General features: G+C 40.7%; 1 protein-coding gene across 3 annotated transcripts in view; it reads right to left on the minus strand.

Annotated features, from left to right (window-relative positions):
* ARHGEF28 (Rho guanine nucleotide exchange factor 28) overlaps positions 1-19,405 on the minus strand; it is a 364,027-nt gene that overhangs the window by 21,785 nt on the left and 322,837 nt on the right. For all 3 annotated transcript variants that reach the window (XM_073624213.1, XM_073624220.1, XM_073624226.1), the window contains 5 exons: positions 14,664-14,761; positions 11,945-11,983; positions 7,177-7,224; positions 3,811-4,281; positions 987-1,254 (listed from right to left, as the gene is read on the minus strand). In XM_073624213.1, coding sequence (XP_073480314.1) covers positions 987-1,254; positions 3,811-4,281; positions 7,177-7,224; positions 11,945-11,983; positions 14,664-14,761 — 924 coding nt within the window. The remainder of the gene's footprint in view (positions 1-986; positions 1,255-3,810; positions 4,282-7,176; positions 7,225-11,944; positions 11,984-14,663; positions 14,762-19,405) is intronic.

A 19,405-nucleotide genomic window follows, 5' to 3' on the forward strand; every position in this document is an offset into this window, starting at 1 on the left:
TAGGGCTGCAGAGGAGTGGATGGCGACATGTAAGGACAGACATGATAAATGGAATGGAATTTGGGCCACTTGAATTGATTATGTAGATGAGGCCCGCACAAACACACAACCAACGGTTACCGTCCCTGTGGGAGGAGTTTAACTGTCAGAAATGTTATAGACTTGACTTGATCATCCGAGAGATTTGATATATGACTGCTAGTACATTTTAATAGAGTTTTTTTTTAATGAAGAACTGTTTTTTTTTATTAGCTATACATTTGACGCACCTCGAATGTAACATTATAAGAAAAAAAATAGTTAAAACGCTGTACATGCAAAAGGAGAGAGTAAATATTAATCTCTTCCGCTACCTGTACCACCATATGTAGCTTCAATGAAGATAAATATTCCTCTGAAGTCTGCTGAAAAACTGACACTTCCTGGAGTGTCGATCACCTCTATCCCCCGTTCCTTTAATGTGCTTAGTGGTTTTTCCATGTCTTCTGCAGTGATGTGGAGTTTAGTGGGTGGTAAAGGAACTCGACAATTTCAGAAGTGTCATTTTTTCTGCAGACTTCAGAAGAAGATTTCTCTTCAGTGCAGCAGAGTTCAATGGCATGGCCAGTGGGCGAAGCGAAAGTTTACTTGCAGAGAGCTTTTAGGCTGATTTTTGCTTTCTTAGCTAGATCTCTGAGAATAAACACTCCGATTCTTACAAATGTCTGTTCATTACTGGCTCTCTTTAAAGGCATTTGCTATAATGGGTAGTAGCATGAATTCTCTTTCCCATTTAATAAAATAAAAAGATGTTATGTGTAGGGCCTAAGACAATACTATAGAACAGTACACTATTACAACAGAATAGAAGGTAATGTTTCCTAAAGAACTACTGAACAGTGTTCCATCTGCCCGGATTTTCCTTTAAGATAAATGGACCCATGCAGTGCCCATTAAACTGGGCCTTAATTGCAGGATATAGTCTTTATTGCACACTTCTTACTTACCATTATTACAGACATCTTTATTGCTGTGTCGGGAAGAATTCTCTAGCCTCTGCTGTTGGGAAATTAAGGAGCTCCAAGGTTCACTGGAAATATCCACAGGGCTGCTCCCAGAAGTCTCGGCAGAGTCAGAGGCGTGATCCGCATAAGCGTCCGAGTACGCAGAGTTGGGATGTGCGGCCATGTTGTTGAGCGATATCTGAGCCAGTGCGTTGTTAATGCAGATGGAGTCTTCCATTTGTAAACTGTCAAGCTGGGGGTTTCTTGCACCCTATAACACGAAGAGGAAAGCGGGAGTCAGCTCCGCCGTATGGTGTACAAGAACCAGAGAGAGACTTAACACGTCTGACTTTTTTCTAACACGTTTTCTTATAACCTCTGTCCTCGCTTTATTAAACTTCTGAAATTCCTACTTCGCCTGAGATTTGTTAATGTAAAGCAATACCGTTCTCTACAGTTCTGTGAAAAGCTTCACATAGGCCTTGCTGTGGTACATTTCTCTATTTAATGAGCAGGCCATAAAATTAAATGACAGTAAATAACCACGGTGCCATTTCTAAATTATAGAGGTATTTGTATTGTCAGACTTCTCACAAGACACCTTCAAACAAATGGGTAAGAGATGAATTTTACAGGTAGACAAAATGGAAGCTGCTTAGAGCATACAACTGGTGTCATTATGCTTTTAATAAGAGCACACATTTCCCCATTAGTCAGCTGTTTGATGACAAGCACACATTAGTTTAAGGATATTGGAGGCACATAAAAGAAAATGTAAAGCACATAAAAAGTCTACGGGACATAAAAAGAAGCCCACCGTCCCATTGGTTTTGATTACAAATAAGTGTTGTGGACGTCTCATGTAATGTGGTTTTTTTAACTCTAAAAAAGGCAGAACATGTTTTTAATTAAAGTTCAATCATGTACACAAAATTAAACATCAATTTACTGCCCTAGTGTGATATAGTACATTATCCCTTGCCTGTATGCTCTCTTTAAAGTGGATGTAAACCCACTCTCATAATTTCTAAATGACTTCCATAGTGCTGATCTATAAGGATATACATGACTCCTGCATGTATCCTTACCTGTCAAATATCTCCCCTTTAGCTGTTTGGAGCCCTGCAATACTCTGGATTCTGTGGGCAGGTCTGTTGTCCAGGTCTCGGTGGGTGGAGTGGTGATGTCAGTAGACTCACCGCCCACCTCTACATTCCAGTTGGGCAGGCATCGATATTTCTTACACTAAAATTCTGCTGGTCTCCTGGATTATGTCTCATGACCATTAACATCCAGTCAAAACCCAGGAAAGTCACCACATGACTTCAGCATGCCCAATCATGCTGAGGTGTGGAGCAGCCAATCCTGGGAGAGCTGGAGAAGAAAGGAGGGGGGATGTGAAGTACACAGAATGCCTCTCTCACACTCATGCATGAGATAAGGAAATCAACTGTCACTCACAGGAAGGGGGAAGAAACAAGACACCTATTTCTCTGTGTGTCTGTTTTTATCTTACTGAAGAAAAATATAGAGGATTGCTCAGAGATGGATTAACTCTTCGTGGCAAGAATAGGCACAGATGAAATTACATTCTCTGCTGTAACAGATATGAGTCTTACTTTTAAAAAATGTGGGGTTTACATCCACTTTAATGCTTAGTTGAGCATCAACAGTGTACTGGCCCCACTTACATCAATGGTACATCCAACACTATGACAGGTACAGACCGTATGAGACAGGATAGCAACAGTGGAGGATTTATAGAGGTAATTCATTATACTGGATCTTTTTTTTCTTAATTCTGCTTATTATAAACTTGTTCTGTGAACCTTAACATGTTAAATAATTAATTCACTAGAGCAGGTAGTAAACCACAAGGCTGGATGTTAGGACAGCTTGCATCCAGTAAATACTTTATTGAGTAGGCAGTTATTTAAATCTTCTGATGTCTTGAGGCTAGGTGTAAATCTACTACCTGAAGAACTATATCAGAGCTTTCAGTATTTCACAAAACAACTGGGGGCATCTACAGACTATTTTTGCTTTATCCTTCTAATTGAATCTTGGCTTACAATAACGATTACTGCTTTAATCATTTTGACCCCAAAAAAAACCCTGTTCAGTTTAACAAAGTACATTTTAAAGAGAACACTGCCTAGATCTCTGATAAAAGCAGAGTATGTTGTGAAAATGTGACCTCTGTGTCTTGTCTTGCTCCACCAGCAATACCACCACCGTGCAGCACTTAAGTCGGTCACAGATGAAAATCACTCGATTCCCTCATCTCTACAGTCAGTGTTGCTGGGGGAATCCCTCCCACTAAGCTATTGTGTTCTATTGGCTCTCCCGGTGGGTGGGGGGGTGCAGGGAACTGTCCCGGCCTGGAGAACACAGTGATTATTGCTAGCGGCTATAGCCACCGGCACAAATCGCATCCTAAAAATCTGACATGCTGGTTGTACCCAAGTCCATCGATAACAATCAGTCTACCCATACATGGTTCAAATCTCTGCTGGTCCCTGCTGAACCGGCTGAAATGCAAACTGTCTATGGCTGACTTTAGTCATACCCAGGTAGAAAGTCATGATCTTTTGAATCAGACCGTAAATTCAAACTGGTTGATCTGGGAACATGGATAGCTGAGATCTATCCAAAAGAGACACCTGTCTATCAAGTTGATCCAAAAGACAAAAATAAAAGAATAAAATTAAACCGCCCTGCAACCTCAGAACAAAAAACCCATAGTCAATCCAGACATCAAAGGGCATTCCTTTCCAAATATCAATATTATAATAATAAATGCCAATGTCTCTTTAATGATCAATACCTCTGTCTTTTGGTGTGGAAATAAAATGGGCAGGCTGTTCTGTCGAGCGTGTTTCCAGTGCCTGAGGAGCTTGTGCTGTACGCAGAGTTCCTCCCTTTCTTGCTCCACTAGCCTCTGGCCTTCCTTCAGTCTCTCCACATTTTTCTGGAACTCCAAAAGCTGTTGGGACAGCTCTTCTCTCTTTTCCTCCAGAAGCTGCACCTGGTTCTGCCACTCACTCTCCCATTGCTGAATCATATTCTCCTTCTCCTCCAGCTCCTTCTCTTTTTGGTCACACTCCCTGGCCCAGCGCTGCTGCTCCTGTTGGAATTGATGCTGAAGTTTTGCCACCTCTCCGCGATGTTTTTCTAGATGACGATACTGTTCCTGTAGGAGGGACCCATGGAGAGCAAAGCCCCTACCACGAGGCTCATGGTCCTGATGTAGAACCTTTGTTAGTTCTATCTGGCTGTCCTGCATGGCTACAGCAGCCTGGCAAATGAGACATTAAGTGATATTAACCTATTACAATAAATATTAATGGCTCTAAAAACATACATAATTATTAGCAGCAAAAATAGATGTTAGTTTCTTCACTCTGTGTATGTACAAGGCTTAAGAATATTTCCTAGATATTCCTGTGTGGATTCCCCTTGGTCACTGAGCCAGGTAATCGGGCCTGCAGCACAACTCTCCATTGAAATGAATGAAGAGTTGTGAAAAGGAGCCCGGATACCAGTCCTAGACTGAGGCCAAACAACAAAATATTGGCTGCGACGATAGGCAGAGCTGTTTCTGGCAGAAAGAAATCACTGGTGCCAACACAATTATAAGGAGACACCGAAGAGGTTCTTCAGCAGACCCTAAGGATTGTTTAGGGGGGGGGCTCGAACACACAGCGTGATAAGCATACTCCACGTAACTCAATGGCTTTTAGTTGGCAGAGTTACTTCCTTACAGACCATCATATTAAGAGACAAAAGCATCAGGCAAGTGTATTTTATACAGAACATGATAATCTTTCTGAACAGTTAAGGTGTCATTAACTTTTCCCTATTGTTTTTTTATCTATTCCAACAAGAGACCTGAAATAATCCAGTCTTGTCCACAATTTCAGTGAATATATCTTTTTAATATTTAGTTAGATAAAAACATATTTATGTAAATAATTACATATTTATATAAATAATCTTTACCATTGTTGTTTTCTAAAAACGTGTTTCTATATATGCGATTTACAAACTTAGACTCTGTTTTATGCTTTGCTACACACTGGTTGTGCTTTACTGCTGTACAGGTCCCTATGTGCCTGACAACTAATAGCAGCTGTTGCTAGGCCTGGTTCACACTTGTGCTGCTTTGTGAGCCATGTTTTGCACAGACACAGCAGCCTATTCATTTGAATGGGCTGCCGTGCCTCCTGAAAATGCAGAAAAAAGTGCTAATAGCCTAAAGTTAATATGCATGGACACATAGGATAACACTATTTTGGCTTCGAGGAGCAGAAAAAATATGCCAATAACAGCTTCTAGGAGCTTAAAAAACGCTAGTGTGCACACTAGCGTTTTTCATAAGCTCAAAAAAAGCTAGAAAAAAATGCTGGATGAAAAATGCTGATCATAGCATTTTTGTCTAAGCTTCTAGTAGCATTTTAGTAGCTTTTATGCCGCGTACACCCGAGTGGACTTTCCGGCAGACTAGGTCCAACGGGATTAGTCCGGCAGACAATTCGATCGTGTGTGGGCTCCAGCGGACTTTTTTTTCCCCAAAAGTCCGACTGACCTAGATATAAAACATGTTTCAAATCTGTCCGATGGACTCGAGTCCGGTCGAAAAGTCAGCTCATCTGTATGCTAGTCTGACGGACTAAAACCGACGCTAGGGCAGCTATTGGCTACTGGCTATGAACTTCCTTATTTTAGTCCGGTCGTACGTAATCACATACGAATCAGTCAGACTCTGGTGTGATCGTGTGTAGGCAAGTCTGTTCATTTGAAAGTCCATCGGAAAGACTGTCGGACCTAGTCCGTCCAAAAGTCCGCCCGTGTGAACGTGGCATTAGAAGCATTTAGAAGCTTTTAGGAGCATTTAGTTTGCGTTTTTGCAGTACATGAAGAAAAAAAAGCTGTTATTAGCATTTTAGTAGCTAGGGGTCAGTTAAGCTTCAGGAGAGTGACAGGGTATCTGCATTAAGTCAAGAAGACCCCTATAGTGCCTAATCTACAGATCTCTAAATTTACTACAACAGCAAAAACATGGATGAGCATAGAAAATAAGATAGCCCACTAAAAAATACACTATACTTTGCAAACTATCCTGTATGAAATCACATACGTTCCTTGTGTAAAGAGCACCTTCTTAGTTATTCATGCTATGAAGGAATTATCATACCCTAAAATGACTAATAGCAAAGCTACGAAAGAAGAAAAAATTATTATAATGAGAAATAAGGATTAATGGCAGGTTCATTGAGATTCATGGAGATCAAATATTCAGGCTCACTAACAGTTTAATATTGAATCTAGTAACCATCTACAATAGCAAAATGATGAGTATTTAAAATAGACCTTCCCCACCCCATAAAACATTTTTTTTTAAATTTTTTTTAACAGGAAGCAAGTACCTTTTTAGACAGGTACCCACTCCTACTTCCGCATTTCTCACCTAGGACATCACGGTGGCTAAGTGGTGAGCACTTCTGCCTAGCACTAGGGTCTTCGGTTCAAAACCCAACCATGACACTACCTGCCTGGAGTTTGCATGTTCTCCCTGTGCCTGCATGGGTTTCCTCCCACACTCCAAAGACATGATTGTAGGTTAATTGGCTCCTATCTAAATTGGCCCTAGTTTGTGTATGTATGAATGTGAGTTAGGAACCTTAGATTGTAAGTTCCTTGAGGACAGGACTGATGTGAACATAAAATATATATATGTGTTAAGCACTGTGTAAAATGATAGCACTATGTAAGTACCTACAATAAATAGGTGAAAATTACATTGCTTGACCCCCTTCCTCTCTGCAAGTAGCCATCTGGGACATGTCACTGGTCCCAGGAGGCTGCAGTCTTCCTGTGGCAGACAATCTCATGCATGTATAGTATGGAGATTTCTCAGGAAGTCACAGCTGTCTCCCAAATCCAAGATGATGGCGTGGGTGACCTGCAGCACTGAGAACATTTAAAAACACAGCATTGGACTCCAAGGACTGGTAGGTACCTGATTTTCAAAAGTCAGCAGCTACAGTATTTGGAGCCACTGACTTCATTTTTTTTTTAAATGGGTTAAGTTCCTCTTTAACCTAATATAACCTATTTGGCAATTATGGTTGAACCAAGAGCTTTAAATATTTTCATATATAAGCTATAAAAAGCCATGAAACAAACATACCTGGATACTGTATAAAAGACGAGTCAAGTTTTGAACTGTTTGGAAAACCTAAAGGAAAAACAAAATGAACAAGGGCAATTATCAAATGCATTTTTCTGTTTTATAACTAGTAACATCTAATAATTTTTCGCTGATAATTTTGCACTGAACTACAATGTTCAGTATTAAACAATGGTAGCAGTCAGACAGAAGACAATAGATTTTGTTGTGTGCTAAATTTACATGGTCACTTTTTTCCACATTAAAGGCCTCTATAAACTTTTTACACATTTGTTTCTATATGTGAATTAATCATCTTTATTTAAAATGAATGCTTTTTTATATTTATTAATAAGCATGCATATTGGAACAACAAATACAATACATATACAAGCTGTGCTCCTAACTACAAGCAGTCAAAAAAAAAAAAAAAAAAAAAAAAAAAAATTTTATATATATATATATATATATATATATATATATATATATATATATATATATATATATATATATATTTATTTATTACACATACACACAACAGTATCTCACAAAAGCGAGTACACCCCTCACATTTGCAGGCATCACCCTGGTACCGCTCTTTAGAGTGGATGGTCAGCTTTATTGTAATAACAACCGATGCGGCTCAGCAGTCACTCAGCTGTTACAAGCAGTGGGAGAGGACATCCCTCGCCGATCCGCCTGGGTCTTCCGTCCCACCGTGAGGCCCGAGCGACCAGCCGGCACGTTTGCTGGCTGACCGCAGACCCGAAAAAAGCAGATCACTTCCAGATTACTGGCATGCTAAAGGCGCCAGCTTAAAAAAATATAAAGTATTCAAAAATGCAGATCTTGATGTTTTGGATTCTTTCAAGTGCAGAGGACAGGTACTCCATATAGAGTACCTGTGTGCTGCCTATTACTGTCACAATGGATGTTTACATTCCTTGTGACAGCAATAACAGTGATAAAAAATTTTTTTTTTTCTTTAAACAGGACCGTGTAAAAATAAAAAAGAAGTTTAAATCTACAGAATATCAGCACCGGCTATCGGCCAGAAAGGCAGCTGAAAAATCGTATCTGCCCTCAATAAATGATATTGGTCGACCCCTAATATAAATATATATATATATATATATATATATATATATTTACAGTGGGGACGGAAAGTATTTAGACCCCCTTAAATGTTTCACTCTTTGTTATATTGCAGCCATTTGCTAAAATCATTTAAGTTCATTTTTTTCCTTCTTAATGCATACACAGTACCCCATATTGACAGAAAAACACAGAATTGTTGACATTTTTGCAGATTTATTAAAAAAGAAAAACTGAAATATCACATGGTCCTAAGTATTCAGACCCTTTGCTGTGACACTCATATATTTAACTCAGGTGCTGTCCATTTCTTCTGATCATCCTTGAGATGGTTCTACACCTTCATTTGAGTCCAGCTGTGTTTGATTATACTGATTGGACTTGATTAGGAAAGCCACACACCTGTCTATATAAGACCTTACAGCTCACAGTGCATGTCAGAGCAAATGAGAATCATGAGGTTAAAGGAACTGCCTGAAGAGCTCAGAGACAGAATTGTGGCAAGGCACAGATCTGGCCATGGTTACAAAAAAAGTCTGCTGCACTTAAGGTTCCTAAGAGCACAGTGCCCTGCATAATCCTTAAATGGAAGACGTTTGGGACCACCAGAACCCTTCCTACAGCTGGCCGTCCGGCCAACCTGAGCTATCGGGGGAGAAGAGCCTTGGTGAGAGAGGTAAAGAAGAACCCAAAGATCACTGTGGCTGAGCTCCAGCGATACAGCCCGGAGATGGGAGAAAGTTGTAAAAAGTCAACCATCACTGCAGCCCTCCACCAGTTGGGGCTTTATGGCAGAGTGGCCCGACGGAAGCCTCTCCTCAGTGCAAGACACGTGAAAGCCCGCATGGAGTTTGCTAAAAAAAACACCTGAAGGACTCCAAGATGGTGAGAAATAAGATTTTCTAGTCTGATGAGACCAAGATAGAACTTTTAAGCCTTAATTCTAAGTGGTATGTGTGGAGAAAACCAGGCACTGCTCATCACCTGTCCAATACAGTGCCAACAGTGAAGCATGGTGGTGGCAGCATCATGCTGTGGGGGTGTTTTTCAGCTGCAGGGACAGGACGACTGGTTGCAATCGAGGGGAAGATGAATGCGGCCAAGTATAGGGATATTCTGGATGGGAACCTTCTCCAGAGTGCTCAGGACCTCAGACTGGGCCGAAGGTTTACCTTCCAACAAGACAATGACCCTAAGCACACAGCTAAAATAACGAAGGAGTGGCTTCACAACAACTCCGTGACTGTTCTTGAATGGCCCAGCCAGAGCCCTGACTTAAACCCAATTGAGCATCTCTGGAGAGACCTAAAAATGGCTGTTCACCAACGTTTACCATCCAACCTGACAGAACTGGAGAGGATCTGCAAGGAGGAATGGCAGAGGATCCCCAAATCCAGGTGTGAAAAACTTGTTGCATCTTTCCCAAAAAGACTCATGGCTGTATTAGATCAAAAGGGTGCTTCTACTAAATACTGAGCAAAGGGTCTGAATACTTAGGACCATGTGATATTTCAGTTTTTCTTTTTTAATAAATCTGCAAAAATGACAACAATTCTGTGTTTTTCTGTCAATATGGGGTGCTGTGTATACATTAATGAGGAAAAAAATGAACTTAAATGATTTTAGCAAATGGCTGCAATATAACAAAGAGTGAAAAATTTAAGGGGGTCTGAATACTTTCCGTCCCCACTGTATATATATATATATATCAGCACTGGGGGTGATGCACAGAATTAGGAAATAAAAGCAGAAAAGCAAATTTGGCCAGGTCTCATAGGAGTGAGCACTTTCTGCCTGTGGTTTAAATCATCATGTTGGTGCTAGTGTCAGCTAGTTATAACTGCACAGTGTTCAGTCTATTGACAGGTGCCAACTGCAGAACATAACCATCTGAATCTGTTGGCTCCCAAACCAAACCAGACAGCAGTGACTTGTTTGAATGCTGGCTCTCTCATGGGGTGGATGGGCTTAGTAGGTCCCTAGACATGTCTCTGAATTTCTGTATGAACCTGATCAGAGGATGGTGTTTCACCAATCTCTCTTATAATCTATACCTTAAAACTGAATTCTGGAACAAGCAAATAGTGTCTAAAAACAAGAGGTATGTGTACTCGTATTTGAACCTTGGTGAGCTTTGTGTATTTCTACCCTCCTGTAGCTCTCTGCAGGTAGGTCCCTCTTACAGCTCTGCATTCTGCATCCCAGTAATGTCAGTTACTTTTACAGAGTAATAACTGGGTATGCAAAGGCATTTGATGCACACAAAGTGTATTTATTTCCTTTGTGTCTATTAAAGCTTAGTCACAAATGGGAGTGGAGGGTGTCAATGAAGGAGGAATTCAGCTAATAGAGGAGCAAGCAGCACAAGGGACACATCCTACTGACTCTATGTAATGTCCCCTGTGCTGTTTCTTTTGATCATTTGTGACTAAACTTAGATTTTAAAGTGATGCTAAAGATACAATAAAAAAAAAAAAAAAAAAACATGTTGTACTTACCTGCTCTGTGCAATGGTTTCACAGAGCAGCCCCGTTTCTCCTCTTCTTGGGTCCCCTGCTGGTGCTCCTGGCTCCTCTCCACTGCTAAGTGCCCCCATAGCAAGCTGCGTGCATGCTAGCTCCTGAGCCGCCTCTGTGTGTCCATAAGACACACAGAATGGCGCTCAGCCTTGCCCCCTTCTCCCTCCTCACTAGCTGGAATTGACAGCAGTGGGAGCCAATGGCTCCTACTCCTGTCTCTGAGCCAATGAGAGCCAGAGAGCCAGGAGAGCAGCTGCTCTCGTGCACATCGCTGGACTGAGATCAAGCTCATGTAAGTATTAGGGGGAGCTGGGAAAGTGAGCTGAACTTTTGCGCAAACCAATCAATAAACGCTTATTGCAATTATTTATTTTTTTTAAACAAAAATATGTAAAAGAATACATATTGGCCTAAACTGATGAAGAAATTAGTTTTTTTACTTTTTTTTGGATATTTATTATAGCAAAAAGTAAAAAATATTGTTTTGTTTTTTTCAAAATTCTCGGTCTTTTTTTGTTTATAGCCCAAAAAATACAAACCGCAGAGGTGATCAAATACCACCAAAAGAAAGCTCTATTTGTGGGGAAAAAAGGACATCTATTTTGTTTGCATACAACGTCGCACGACCGCACAATTGTCAGTTAAAACAACGCAGTGCTGTATTGCAAAAAATGGCCTGGTCATTAAGGGGGCAAATCTTCCGGTCCTTAAGTGGTTAGGGAATATATTTAAAGTTTTTTTGCCCAGGGCTCGACTTTAGAATATGAATGCTAGCTATTCTAACTTAACTTTCCCCCCAGCCCTTTATCACAGACTTGTTTTCCATACCTTGCACTATGAAACAACTAAATTGAAAAAAAAAGGACTCTGTAAGATGTCGTTGTGCTATAAACCAATGGTTCTAAATGTACAGTTGGTCAAAGGGCATATACGAATAATTGTATGGTTCTGTCCAAAATCTTGAACGAAGAGTTTTCGAACAGCCCAGGTGTCACCTTCACCCAAGACCCCGGGTGAAGAGGACAGAGGTAAAGCTGAAAGCGAAAAGCTTTTGTCTGCAAAGATGCTATGAATTGTGATGAGTGGTATGATCATAGATGACAAATATTGGCACACAGAATAAACCATGTATTTACATATAAAGCATTAATCAAAATTATTCATCCTATCATTACCTCCTCATTCTTAGAACTCATAGAGTGATTCAGTTCAACCTAAAAGACAACAAATATGTATTAACTACCATCCATATTCATTTCTACTGCATATAGAAGGCGCTTCCAAGAACATTAAGCCTATGAAACCACTCCAAGTTCCAATATAAACAATTCTTTTATTACTTTCTTTCTTTTTTACATAGCAGGATGCACTCCAAATGGAAAATGTACATTTAAGTCCCATAGAAACAGGCTTCAAGTGCAGAGTGCTAAGACGCAGTGTTCCCCACAGCTTGGGACGTGTGCCGCTGCTGGTTCTGGACTTCAGTGGCACATCTTTTGTTTCATTTATGCAGCGTAAGGCAAAAATACTAAAGAATTATTGATTTCTATGGGAAACAGACACTATTTTGTCACTTTGTTACAAAAATTGATTTGTACCTGTAGATTATAATTCTCAAAACAAATTCAGTAATGGCAGACTGTGGCCAGTGATAGTTAAAAATGCTCCATCTTTAGCATTAGTGGGAATAACAGTGCCTCATCAATGGTGTCCGTGGGCGGAACAGTGCCTCATCAATGGTGTCCGTGGGCGGAACAGTGCTCCATCATTGGTGTAAGTGGGGGGAATAATTCTGCGTTGCTGATGTCAATAGGAGTAATAGTGCCTCGTTGTTGGTGTCAATAGGAGTGATAGTGCCCCATCGCTGGTGTCAGTAGCAGAAATTATGTGCCATTGTTGATGAAAGCAGCAGGAATTATGCCCCATTGTTGGTGTCAGGGGCAGTTATTATGCTCCATTGTTGGTGTCAGTGGGACGAATAGGGCCCCCAGGGATGGATAAAGGAAAGCAAAGGGCTACATCCAGCCCTTAAGTCGCGGCTTGGAGACCGCTGTTATAGAGAAATGCATCAAAATGAGTATAGAATAACTAATAATAAATAAAATGCACAGCATAATATATCTACAAAACAGTATAAGGATTACATATAGCTGAATATATAGACAAGGTGATGAATCAAAAGATCCCAAAATTTCAAGCAAACCATCCTTTTTCAAGAATGTCTATCTGTCCGTACTTTCCTGCAGGATTAAATACCCTAAAGTGCATGCACCCCACAGCACTATGTGATCATGCATCTGGCTTCAGATATACCTATTGTAGATCACAAGAATTTCTATGTATTAACATTTATTATCTTGTTACTATATGTAATGTATATTTATGGTCATAAAATCATGGGAGGATTTTGTAAGTAAAAAAAATGTATTTTTAAAAACATAAAACTTAATTTATTTTAAGATTGTATGCAGATACAGTATATTTTGGTGTGCATCCTATTTTTTTACTAGTTTGCCTGCTGTATTTGTTCAAGTCTGATGCGTAGGACCGGTTTGTAACCTTCGAGGTAAGTTGAATCTCTGCCTTGTTAAGAATCTGACACTCTTCCAGTAAAGTAGTATTTTCAAATCATTAGTAAGTGAATGGATAAGCAGACACTGCATACTATTCTTTCCTATTATTTCCTCATAAAAAACCTTTCTGTATCAACACACCACAAATGGTTCAAAACTGTAAGAATTGTTGTCACATAGCACCACCTAGTGGTTAAAGGGGGTATGTCAGTCTCTGCTTAGTGTGCTCTGCCTGCATAGATTATATCAGAAGGAACACACTGTTACGGGAAAACTACTTTTTTTTTTTTTTTTAATACACTATTATTACAGTTACATATATTAAAAAGATTAAATGTACTTTCATAGAATTACTATTAGTACCTGAATTAGTCTTAAAGTGGCTCTAAAGTCAACAGTTTTTTTTTAAATCTTAATGAATTCTTTGCATTAAGGTTAAAAAAACTTCCCACCACTTGTTCTACCACCCCCACCCCTAAACACTTACCTGACTCCTCTCATGATCCAGTGGTTTGCCATCTGCAGCAATGCTCTTCCCTCTTTCTGGTCTCACAGGAGACACAGGCAGCAGTGGGAGCCATAGACTCTAGCTGCTGTCAGTCATACTCCTAAGAGTGAGGGGGGGCATGGCTTACTAGCACGGTGTGTTTCTATGGATGCACACAGCCTGGGTCGGGAGGGCACCCGCATTGGTACCCCCATAGCGCACAGCTTGCTAAGGGGGCACCCAGAAGAAAGAGGAGCGGAGAGTACCAGCGAGGTATTCCAGAGTAGGTGGTAGGGATCACTCTGTGCAATACTGTTGCACAGAGCAGATAAGTATAACATATTTTTTATTTTAATTTAAAAAAAACTTAGCCTTTACAATCACTTTAATATTTATCTCTTGTAGTTCCCTAAAAAGCAGGGCTATATACTCTTCCTGACTTGCCCTAACATACAGTAAGGATGTGGGAATGTGGAGTCTGTGACATGTTGTACATGCTCCACTCTGGGGCAGAATATCATGGCATGCCTTTAGGACCCCACAGGCAAGCCGCTGTAATAAATATAATTTAGGCTGTTTCAGGTTTTTCCTAATGCCTACACTTACACATTATTTATTTGCCTGTTTAATGCTACAAAATAACTTCATAAGTACAGCTAATTTCACCAAGCTATATGCATGTGTCATGTGCTGCAACTTTCATTGTTTTCAGCTCTGAGATTGTTTTTAGCTTTCACTGCCGAAAAAACACTTTCACTATAGCAAATAACCTTTATAGTCTATTGAAATGAGCAGATATCTTTATTTAAGGAACACGCAACAGACAACAGTTACCTTTTCTTCAGGAGTAGACAAGTCCACATCACCACCTCCCTGGAAATTACTGAGGTCAGCATTACATAAGTCTTCCTCTCTTAGCTCAGGAGACTGGGCTGAAAATAAAAAGTAAATGAAAGGAGTAAATAAAACAGTCCTATTTAAAATGGAACTGTTCTCAAATATACACTTGAAGTTATGTTAATCTTCTTGGGATGGAAAAAAAGTAATAGAAGGGAAGGATAAAAATTGCGATCACTTGGAATCTACTGATGGGGAGGACCAGCAAGTCTAAACTCTGAACCTCCCCTCCAGCAGGGATCATTTTGGGTTTATAAAAAGCACTAAAGGAAGCCACTGACAGCATTTCTCCTGAAAAGGTATTTCATTCATTCTTTATTTAGCTATCCTAGCATGACTTCCACCTATAAAGAAAAAAAAATCTTCTACAGCATCCAAAGGAAAAATTACAATAAAAGAATTTCAATTATTAAAGCCTTGCCAGGATTACAGCAGTAAAACATTTATTTTCCTTGGAAACAAACTCCCATCATGTAGGCTTTCATCTGTGTCTTGAAAATCAGCTTTGTTAGATGTTGGGATTATTGCAGCCCCTGCTGTACAGTCTGCCACTCCAGATGTGAGTGCTGGGGGTCTCATAGATCACAGCTCAGCAGCCATGTTTCCACCTCCCTCTCCTCTTGACCATTTGGAAAAGATATGACCCCAGGCTTCATTTTATATATAACCAGAATAAAAGGGAGGTGGAGACCCAACTGTAATGCTGAGGTCTAAGACCACCAATGCTCACATCTCGAGCAGCCATGGAATGCTATGGGGCTATAAACCTAGTAAGGTTAGTAAGTTGGGCTTTAAAGGAAATATGAAAGAAACCCATGGGACACACTCCCAAATGTGATGGAAACATCTGATGAAATCTAAAATGAATGTTCAGTGGAAGTTAGCTAATGTAGGAATCCTTATGAAGAAAGAAAACATACAGTAATAGATTCCATAAAATACAGGGAAGACATTCATGGAAGGACATTCAGGCTGTCAGCGAAAGTCTGGGTGATTTCATATTTCTTCACACATAATAGGTCAGTACATCTTAAAAGTAGAACTAAAGGCAGAAAGTGCTGCGCAAACTGCTGGCTGTATAAAAATCCTGTATAATAATTATAATATAGCCCCTGGGTTTTGCCATCTGTGTCCCATTGTGGAGATTTCCCTTCACTTCCTGTCTCATAGCCAAACAGAAAGAGTCCTCTCACACTGACAGCTTGGCGCTTTACCGTCATTTTAAAGGCGCTTTTTGGTCACTAGCGGGGCATTTTTTTTTCCACACTAGTTGCAGAATAAAGGGTTAAAATCACCTGCAAAGCGCCGCTGCCGAGGCGCTTTGGCGGCGCTGCCCATTGATTTCAATGGGCAGGGGCGCTTTAGTTGCGGTGTATACATCGCTCCTAAAGTGCCCCAAAGATGCTGCTTGCAGGACTTTTTTTAACGTCCTGCCAGCACACCCGCTCCAGTGTGAAAGCACTCAGGCTTTCACACTAGGACTGCAGATGAGGCATTTTACAGGCGCTAATTTTAGTCGAAGTGAGAGGAAATTTCCCCAACGTTATAAAATCCCTGGTTGTTATCAGAACTAGTATCCCCATGGGAGAAAGATATCCCCTTCATTCTTGTTCTGATGACAACCCGAAATTTGGGATTTTCTTTCACTTTCACTCTTTACGATGATGGTGAAAAGGAAAACTAGAGAGGGTGAATCTCCCTAAAGGTAACACAGACCGCAATAAAACCTGACAGGTGTTCTAATCCTTCTCTATCCAAAACGATATAAAACATTTTAAAAAAAAACGTTTTCAGTTGTTTATACTTTAAAAAGAGAAGTTCAGCTTCCCCCCCCCCCCCCCCCCCCAAGAACCATACTAACCTAGGTGGATGCAGCATTGGTTTAATGGCTGAGAACCCCGTTCTCAGAGCTCCATTAACAGAGAGCTGGTGATGGCCACCGGCTTTCTGCTCTCCCCCCCACCTACAAGCTCACTGGAGTGCTGGACTGTGGAGGGGGCGGGAGCAGCTGCCTCAGGCTCTCAGCAGCTTTCTGAAAGGCTGAGCCAGGTGCTGGTCAAGGGTTGTGGGCAGATCCTGACTTTATTGTCGCAATCTTGTCCCAGCCTGAACCGGCTCTGTGACGTCAGCTGACAGCGGCCTGAAAACGGGTCACAGGAGTGCAGAACGAATAACATAACACTATACTGGATCCAAGCAGGTTCAAGTAACTTAAACCAAGACCAGCAACGTGCAGAGGGCACGATTTCACAGTGTACCCTTACCGTGACAGCTCACCCATACCCCCTGTAAAGTGATATCAGTACCTAGAGTTCATACACAAACATAGCCTTTCTGTCTTTATTAGGAAAGGACTAGGGGAGTGGGATGGGAAGAAGAGTTGTGAACAGATACAATAAAGTAACCTTATAGTGCCTTCTATGGAAAGCTTGCTTTATATTATATCCACCATAGCCCTTACATATTTTAAAAACAGAAGCCACTACACTTGTTTTAGTGCAAAAACAATACGTTAATAGTGTCAGAAAGTTTCGTCCTGTGTCCTCCACATCATCCTGTGTTATCTCAAAGAGTCCTCCTAATTGTGATCTTAGACTACAGACTCATTAGCCTTTATGTAGTAGAGCTATAAGAGTGGGATTGGTTGTGTAGTTTAGCAAAAGATCCTGAGCAGGGTTGACCACACCTCTTTGCATATTGACATTTCTGACATATTAACAAGTATATTTCTGTACTTGTAACAATAGTAAGAAGAGCCGGCAAGACTGTAATCCTTGAAGTGTCGTTTATTGGTACATCAGAGTGACAATAAAACAATAATGTTGACGCGTTTCGGCTATATTTGTGCATGTACTGCAGAGATGTACTGCAAGGTTGTTTTTTTTTTTTTTTTTTTTTTTTTTGCTTGACTTACACTTTAAATGAAGTTTGGCTTTTTCACATTAAGATTTCTCTAACAGAATACTATACTAGTATATGTGGCTGATGCTATGATGCATAACTATGAGTCAATATATTTACACTCTGGAGCTTGATCAAACTTTGCATTGACAGTTTCATCCAGTTACTCTCTAGGCAATAAGTTAAAGCGGAGTTCTGCCCGTCCCTTTAAAAATTAAAAGTCAGCAGCTACATATACTGTAGCTGCTGACTTTTAACATTAGGATATTTACCTGTCCTGGAGTCCAGCGATGTTGGCATGTTTACATCGGCTGGTTGGGTGTTGCCGACGCCATTGCGGGTAAGGGAACCCGGCAGTGTAGCCTTTCACCTTCACGCCCGGGTCCCTACTGTGCATGCGCGAAGCATGCTGTGTTCTGTCACTGGCCCAGCAGAAGGGGAGGGAGGAAGGAGGAGGAGCTGCCGGAAGTGGGGACAGGGTACCTGTAAAAAACAGGTACCCGCTCCCCCCTCCCCCCCAAAAGGAGGGAGGAATCAGATAAGCGCAAGTTCCACTTTGGGGTGGAACTCCACTTTAAAGATGTCACTGAATTCTGAACGCTATCCAGGATACACTGCAAGTGTGGAGAAATTTTATTTTTATTTTCCTTATCTTTTCTATCTATTTTAACTGAACCCTTGTAGCCAGATTCATCAGGCTTTGCACAAGGCTCTTGGATAGGGGCAGATAGGGCTGCAGCCTGCAGAAGACACTGAGGCAGTTTGTAGGCAAGATTCTATTTTTTCTTTCTCTTTTTTCTTGTTTTGTTAATCACTCAGTAGGGCACTGCCAGGAGTCCATATTATACCCTCTGCAACATGAAAATATTACTGTTGGCTGAAATACTAATAAGCCCACACAAAAAACATTCACAGGCCAATGATAACTTAAAGACATCCAAGAAGAAACAAAATCCTTCAGATCTCATAAATATTGGCATCTGTGAAAAGAACATGCAGGTGACACCAGCACACTTAAAGTGTTACTAAACCCAGGAGCCTGCATTCACTATATCTGGTCTCCCACAGTACATGTACTGCAATTATTTTAGTAAATATAAACTGCTAAATACCTTTTCTCTACAGCAGTATATAGCAGTCTTGTGCTTTCTATCAGTGTCCAGCCTAGCACTGGTTAAAGCTTGTAGGAGGAGTTTTCATTCTCCTCTGACTATCCTATGAGGCTGCATGACCCCAGCCCTCTATCTGGACACTGCTGATTGGCCCTGTGCTGATCGCATACACCCCCCCCCCCCCCCCCCCCAAAAAAAAAAAAATAAACTCTAGTAATACACACCAATCTGAGCATGTGCAGAGTGCCTCCAAGGTTCTGTACAATCAGGAGATGGATTGGGGACTCTGGAAGAAGGGAAGGATCAGGGAAGACTGCATCAAACAGCCTTTTTACACAATGCAGTGGATTAACCCCTTAGATTCCACAGTGAGTATAACAAACATGCTTTACTGCATATACAGACAGATTTTAATGTTGTGGGTTTAGTAACACTTCAAATAAACCATAGTAAGAATATCAATTCTAAAATCAGACATTTCTGAGCCATATAAAGACCCATTCGTCAAAGCAATACTGATCTCACTATTACCTTGATAAAGGAGTCATTATGCAGCCCTGAAACATTGTATTTCCTGGGGTCATTGCTATGTTTTCAAATTCGTGAATGAAAACACCATCCGTCTATTTGCCATTTCGGCACCCACTCTGATTCATGTTTGTTCAC

This window comes from Aquarana catesbeiana, linkage group LG01 (genome assembly GCF_042186555.1).
Source record: "Aquarana catesbeiana isolate 2022-GZ linkage group LG01, ASM4218655v1, whole genome shotgun sequence".
Classification (NCBI taxonomy): Eukaryota; Metazoa; Chordata; class Amphibia; order Anura; family Ranidae; genus Aquarana; species Aquarana catesbeiana.